At 32.1% G+C, this 7,716-nt stretch overlaps 1 protein-coding gene across 1 annotated transcript; it reads right to left on the bottom strand.

Annotated features, from left to right (window-relative positions):
- Positions 1-464: 464 nt before the first annotated feature.
- Positions 465-7,701, bottom strand: LOC128177520 (peripherin-2-like). The gene is made up of 6 exons (XM_052844246.1): positions 6,947-7,701; positions 3,827-4,037; positions 3,353-3,473; positions 1,784-1,831; positions 1,391-1,438; positions 465-1,229 (listed from the first exon to the last, which is right to left on the bottom strand). Exons 1-6 carry the CDS (start codon positions 7,576-7,578, stop codon positions 1,078-1,080), a joined length of 1,212 nt encoding a protein of 403 aa, XP_052700206.1. The 5' UTR covers positions 7,579-7,701; the 3' UTR covers positions 465-1,077.
- Positions 7,702-7,716: the final 15 nt, after the last annotated feature.

Below are 7,716 nucleotides of genomic sequence, written 5' to 3'. Positions count from 1 at the left end.
GTACATGTATGTACATACCAGAATGATGCAAAGATGAATGTGATGTTGTAATGATAGGGTAATTAAACTGGATAGCTTAATGTTTTAATACTTGAATAGAAAGGCAAAGGTTCTAGGTTGGAATCATAAACCAGCCATTTTTTAAACTGTTTCCACAAGGAAAAATCTGGTTATTAAAATGGTGAAAATGGCGGGTGGGCGGCTGCCTAAAGGGTATCTTTACTGTACGGATAACTCCTACAGATTTCAAGATAGGAAATTTTTGTTTTGCAGGATATCAGAGATGTGCATATCACTTGAATTTTGATATTTTATGAAAAAAATACCATCTGTTGAACTTAGTTATTTTGGGGCAAAATATGGCACATAGAGTACCCATTTCTTTGGATAGATAGTGTTATCAATTCAGAGTTGACAAAAGGATTATGGATACTGTTCACACAAAAGAAAACATTGTTTTCATCATATAATCGCTCATCCTTCATATGGTGTCATGAGACACATGGAACCATCAGGTTCAGTTTAAAGAACCTTGGATGTTGATCCTCAATAGTGATCAGTTAGGAGGGAAGGAAGAGACAGATGAGATTAATGGGCGGGGTTCCAAGCTTTGAAAAACTTTTGCCATTTAGTATTCGTAAGAAAAAGTTTTTGTGATAATTTATTAAAACTTCATATGTATAAATCTAACATGAAATTCTTAAATAAGGTATATTCAAAAATTAAAACAAATATATAACAGTGATCAATCAAGGCCATGAATACAATATAATGAGAAGAATGTTGATTTATCAAATATGTACCTCGAAAGTCGATTAAAGAATTTTGGGATTGAAGGCAATTCAACAGAATGACATTTATTAGTACTTTGTACTATAAAATTACCCGATACTCTTAAAGAAAAACTAGTTTTGCCAAGAATCAAATTACAAATAGGGCTTGATACATGTAACTGACAATTTTTTTTTTGCTCGCTTGTAAATGTATAACTATAGGGCATGGGGATTGACCTTGTGATTTGTTAAGCATCATTGAAGTGGTAGCAGCTTTTCAATGACTACCAATACATTTCTAATGCTACATTTCATTGACATATCTGACAGAATGTCTTGGTGGAATGTAGTCTTCGTCGTCTTCCACCTCATCAAACGACTCATCCACTGACAAGTCGTCTATACTTCCCACAGGGGGCAGGTTCTGGAGGCTGGCTAGCATTGTCATTGGGGGAGCTAAAAGTCAATATATTGATACAAGCTATACAGTGTACATGAACATTACAGGTATTAAACATTTACCAGAACTTTGGTATCAAATATAGGTTTATTCTTCGGGCCAATTTTTAGTTAATGTATTTTTTAAGTCTGCAATTTAATCATGTTTTTAAACTTACGAGGTAAATCTTCGCCCAGTATTGTTTTCTGTGTTTCAATATCATCATCTATAATATTCATTTGGTTGAAAATGATTAGTTTTAATCACTAAGCTACAAATCTAATTGAACACTGTTCTTCAAAGCATCACCATGGATATATATATGCATTAAATCTTTTAATCACAAATAGATACCTTCATAAAATACAAATTATAATATAAATCAAGCTTAAATCCTAGCTATTTCAGCCTATCATTTAAATTTGACTGTGAGATGTCAAATTTACCAATGTCATGCACATATTCAGAGCTAGAAATTTTTATGCACAAAGTTACTAGTAATTGATATTGAATACCTTTAGAATATAACAAACATGGTATTGAATTTGCTTGATAAGTCAATGAAACTCACCAGGTAAATCACCACCTCCCAACAGATTCTGTGTTTCATCATCCTTCCCTGTAAAATAGTTGACTCTGAATAATTACACTTGCAATAAATGGGAACAATAAAATGGAAAAATCATTGAGATGGTGACCATCTTAAAGGGACCCACTTTAATAAATGAAATTAAGATGACAGACATTTTAGAGAAATTCATTTTAACCTAAGGGATCCTTAAAACTTGACACCCTGTGACATTTACTTTCTATGAAAGTATATATACATGTACCTTCATAGAAAGTATTAATGCCACAGGGTGTCCATGTCACAATATGACGATTTTAACCATTGTGAAACTGTTTATATCGCAAATATGGTTGTCAATATATGTAGCGAAATTGGTATAGCTTTGGGTAATCCACAGGTACCCAGTTCAAATACAGCAGAGGCTTTTGTTTTTATTGATCGCAGTAAGTTTCAAAAGTTGATCTTTTCCACCAAATTTGAACCTTTTTTTCTGCCATTTTCAAATTGAACACATGCTAGAATTCCATATCTGTAAGGAATATTGAAGTAAAGGCTTTTATGCAAAACATTTCCCACAGGTTTGGATGACCATTAACTTCTGACTTATAAATTTAGTTCAAGGTCATTGCACATTCAATACCTAACAAGAACAATGCAGGTAGGACCAAAGGGAGAACAATTTGGCTGAGAGAGGTCTGCTGTAACCTTGACATTTGACAAAGCACCTTTATTTAGGGTCACTGTACAGCTTTTACATTCAATCTGTGTTTGGTAAATCTGAGCATGAAAATGAAATTATGGTGCAAATCTGGAATTTACAAAGATCATCTATAACCTTCACCTTTGACCTAGAAACTTAGTTCAAGGTCATTGGGCACCATTTACCCACAATATAAGCAAACTGAAGGATAAAGAGTACATGGTCTAAACTAAGAATAATCAAATGGGTCTTTTTCAGCCTTGACCTTAAATTTTGTTCAAAGTCACTGCACATTCTCTAATCACCCAAAAGAATCTCTTAATGTGAAGTATGAACCAGACTGGGCCAAGGGAAGAGAATATATGGTAAGGACAAGCATTTTTATATAAGTCTGCCATAACCTCCTTTGACTTTAACTTGGTTCAACATTACTGCTTGGCATTTCTCCCAAAGCATGTGCACCCTACTGGTGAAATATGAGCTAGAATGGGTCTATGGGAGAGAATTTATTAAGTAAATTCTTACATCAGACAGACAGGCTAATCACTATAAAGAAATTTGTGGGGGCCCTTATAATAATCAAATTGATGAGTTTTCTAGCATAAGGCCATAAACTACAAATAGTTCAGTGGATCTTGACCAAAATTTTTTTTCCACTAAAATTTTTTATTTTCTACACAACAGTAGCCCATATTAATTCCATTGCAATATCCAACTTCAGTATAATACAAATGTACAAGTACAGTATGTGTAGTGTACAAACAAAACTCTTGGGGAAAAATGAGAACTCAGGTGAGTTGTTTCTGTGATTTCAGATGCACTGTTACCTGGTAAGTGTTAGAAAATATTACATGAAGTTTTGTTTTTACCTTTCCCTCCTGATTTTCCTCCTTTAGCGCCACTAGGAAATAGATAGGCAGTTGAATCCTCCTCCTCCTTCAGGTTTTCTATTCCTGTCTGCAGCAGTCGTGTTCCAGTTGCAAGGGCCAACTGTGCATAAAAATGATATTTAGTACATGTAGTTAAAATATAGTATCCTATATGTCAGTGTATCAAAACTGATGTCTAATTTTATCGACAAGTGGTCAAGTTACGGTAACTTAAATTTTCTTCTTTAAAACCTTTTTAATAACCATTAATAATATATGGTATAGAATTCAGATATATTTCAAAATGCAAATTGATTTTATTTTTACAATGCTCTATTTTTCTACAGTTGGCCTGCTTTCAGCTGTTGTCTTAAATATAAAACATGTCTATGCTAAAACTATTTTATGTCAATCAACATTTGTTATTGTTTTCTGAATTAATGCCTGGTACATGTAATAAGACAAGGTTTCTACCTGAATTAATGCCAGGATGACAATGATAGCTCCCGAGGCATTCAGTATGTTTTTGTACGATTTCATCAATGCATCTCCACAGCCTCTCCTATACACAGTCAGGTCATTGGCGTAGTTATACTTAAAGTGGGTCTCATGAACCCTGGTGTTGATGCATGGTCTTAAGACTTTGAGGCTACAGCAGCTGAATGGGACATTGTCATCATACTTGCTGCAAAGTGCCTATAACTATTAAAAAGTCTGCCAACCTACTGTAAACCCAATATATTTATACATCATATTGTAAAATATTTGGCAGATATTGGTTTTTTAACAGGTTAGCATGGATTTATGTTTTTATATTATGTATATTCCTAAATGTGCCTATTAAATATTTAACATACCGGTACAAACACACATACATAGACAGAGCTAAATAAATCTCATTAAGTGATGTACACGGTACAGAATATTATAAAGCAGAAGCTCTGCTTTCTACCAAAAAGTGCTCATTAAATACACAGCCTATTAATGTACTGGTAAAATGTCTAAAGTACGTATTTGCTTTTCATCAACTTTAAAGATAATATCAGAAATTTAAATTATGGTGTAACTGTGAGGAAGTTTGCGTTCATTGCAGTTTCTTCTTTATTTTTAAGTAGATTACAAAAGAAAATTATTATTATGGGAACTTGTCAAAGATTAAATTTAATATACAAAAAATGTCAAAAAAGATTAAATTTAATATACAAAAACTTCTTTATTTATAAGTAGATTACAAAAGAAAATTATTATTATGGGAACTTGTCAAAGATTAAATTTAATACAGTGAGGTTGCCATTAACGAATCGTCTCCATTACCGAATCACTTTCAGATAAACAATTCTGTATTTTTCTATTAAAGGTTCAATACTTAACTTAACATATCCTGTCATGTAGAGTTATTCTTGTTTTAATTATTTATCATGAAATTATTAAATTTTATCTTGTTTTATGTCGTAATTTCTAAACAAACATGAACAAGCTTTTTGAAGACGCAGACAAAAAGCATGCGTGCAGCTGGCTACTTTCACTTTTCGGTTGAGCTCTGATGTGAACGGCTCATTGTATGTAAGCATATTTAGTATAGATGTTTAATAAATTTATCTGTCTACAAGCACTGAAAGCGTCAAACAATTTCTTAATCAGAGAATAATTATATTGGCTATAATGTTGTGGGTAGTCAGGGTTCCAATAACGAATCACCGAGATGCGGGGATCATGGAGGGATCATGACAAAATTAATTGATACCGCTACGATTATTTGCACATCTGCTTCAATAAAAAAATCCAGAAACAACAATATAAGATTTTAAAAACACATCTCATTCCCATTTTCTAGAACATTTCTCCATTCGATTATGATTTCAACCATATTGTGGTCTCCCCAATTCCCTGTATAAATACGGATATTTATTGATTTAAAAACCCATGCCTTACAAATTAAAGTTATTCGTATTCGATGACATTTAGTAGTTTATTTCCCAAAAATATAATTTTCCTTGAACATGGATCCAGTTTGCAGATTCACATATACATTTTTAATTTTGTTTTAAAAATATTTCATAAGTACAAACGATCGCTGAATCCATACATGTACAGGTCATGGAAAATATTTGTTTTCCTTGAACACCTATCCAGCTTGCACATTCAGTCATTCACTATACATTTCTAGATTTGTTTTAAAATATTTCATAGTAAAAATGATCGCCGATTCAAAACGTCTGTCTTCTTGGAACTTGTTCTTCCATTTCTATCGGTGGAAGTTTTTTGGTTTTTTTTTTTTTGTTTTTGGTTTTTTTTGCTGGATGTCAATACTGAGTCCTGTTTTTGTGTGTTTTTATTTTTTTTTATTTTTTGGTTGCTTAACTATACAATCACTAAACACGTTTCTAGGCAATTTTGTGTATTTTATTTTGTTTACTTTAAAATCGCCCTAGTATTTGCTTCTAGATCTTTTAAAACCTTTTTTATAATTATAGTTACCGTTGTGTATTCAAACTTCAACTTTTCTAACGTACGTGCTAAAAAATCTTTAAAAAATTCGGAATGGCTAAATTTTTTTGAATAAATAAAAAACCAAAAAACAATGCAGAAATTTAAATTCATATTTTTCTTCTTTTTTTTTTTAAATTCTTTATTCGATGAGTTATTTTCCTCGTGATAATCTTCAAGTTTCTGTATGTTTATTTTTTTTTAAGTGTCGTTGTGCCGCACGAAAAATCTATGATGTACATATATATATGTTATAAAAATCCAATCTGATACAGTATTTAATTAATATCGACACATAATTTCAATGCAAATAACGTAAACCCGTTGCGACACAAACTTCATCTTTCTGTGAGTTCTATGAACTGAATAACGTCACTTGTCAATGCAATTTTGGGAAAACCCTCGTGTGTCGGTTTTTTCTCGATCCATTTACATGTAAGCTATATTTCTTTGTAATTTCATGAAAAGATGTGCATATACATGTATCTCATAAAATTAACAATATTGATGACTTACAATAATGACTAAAAACTAAATGATTTTTAATAAATTGGTGGATCAAAGTTTACAAATCACGCAGTCATTTTTTTTCCATTGAATTCATTGTTATTTTATCATGAATTGTCGGGTTAAACAGAATGAACACTTCACTCAAAATGAAAAAAATTATTAGCTCTTCCATTTTTCTTATTCATGCTTTAAAGCATATTAAAACTTTAAAAAATATTTCGACACTGTCCCTAAAAAAAAATAATCAGCTGTATATCACGTGATTCGGTAATGGAGAAAATGATCCGCTAAAGGAGAAAACATCGTTCATCAAAGTACAGCGATAATTTTTGTTTAATCATTGGTTGTTGGGAAAGATATATATGATGTTATGAGTCAAGTATGATACAATAAAACCATGTTGTATTATGAATTTAACTCGAGCTTGAATACGTACAATCAACGCAAATTTACTTAGTGATTCGTTAAAGGCGACCTCACTGTATACAAAAAATGTGTGTCTCACGAACAAATTTAGATATCCTTGATATGATAAACTGACTTTTGTAAAATAAATCCATCTGAATCAACAGCAAACGTTTAGCTCATAATGCTTACTTGAATGTTTCTTGTTCCTCTTTTGTCATATAATCATCGTTGAGATATTTCTTTGAAACAATTTTGTAATTGAACCAATCTGTGTATCCATTGGAACCACAACACTTGTACTGGATTTGTAACACGTCAATGATATGCTTTTTATGCATGTCTGTGGAATACTTTTTCATGGAAGTTAATATTCCTTTTCCAAATAATTTGCGCAGTGAAGCAATGCTTGCAAAACAAAGCATGGATGAAACAAATACACACACAAATATTACCAAAGAAATATATACAAATATTGTGAGATATTTTTTCCAAGCTTCCCTCCTCTTTAGGTTTTGTATAACCCAGCACACGCGTGCACCTAAAACATTTCCTATCAGTCCAAAAAACGATAAAATAACCATAAACGCAGGTAAGGCGTTACGACTTCCTTCTATGAGCCCAACTTTGTCTTGTACAGCAAGCTCAATGTAAATTCCCATAGCCAGCATTATGAAATTAAAAGGAATTGTGGCAAGACATATTCCAGATGACACCTTTGAAAGTAAACATCTTTTATCCTCTGTTAGAGTAATTTCTGGTACCCCCATTTTCACATTATTCTTCCGGAAGTCAAACTGACGTACGTAATTTTGAAACGTCATAAAGATGACAAAATGGCGCCAACATGCGCAAAGAATACTAGACTAGCTGGACATAGTTTATGGTTTTGTTTTAATAAACGAGAATATAAATCTTAGAATAGGCATTATATAGATGATCATAGTATCATCGCGAGAATC

Source organism: Crassostrea angulata, chromosome 3 (genome assembly GCF_025612915.1).
Source record: "Crassostrea angulata isolate pt1a10 chromosome 3, ASM2561291v2, whole genome shotgun sequence".
Taxonomy (NCBI): Eukaryota; Metazoa; Mollusca; class Bivalvia; order Ostreida; family Ostreidae; genus Magallana; species Magallana angulata.
This window is presented reverse-complemented; position numbering and strand designations above follow the sequence as displayed.

What these genes read in the sequence shown, in the direction of transcription:
- LOC128177520 (XM_052844246.1), bottom strand. Translation starts at nt 7,578, where the DNA reads ATGACGTTTCAAAATTACGTACGTCAGTTTGACTTCCGGAAGAATAAT. An exon ending in GAGGAACAAGAAACATTCAA is followed by an intron (nt 4,038 to 6,946) that starts GTAAGCATTATG and finishes GGCACTTTGCAG; the next exon opens with CAAGTATGATGACAATGTCC. An exon ending in AGGAAAATCAGGAGGGAAAG is followed by an intron (nt 1,832 to 3,352) that starts GTAAAAACAAAA and finishes ACTATTTTACAG; the next exon opens with GGAAGGATGATGAAACACAG.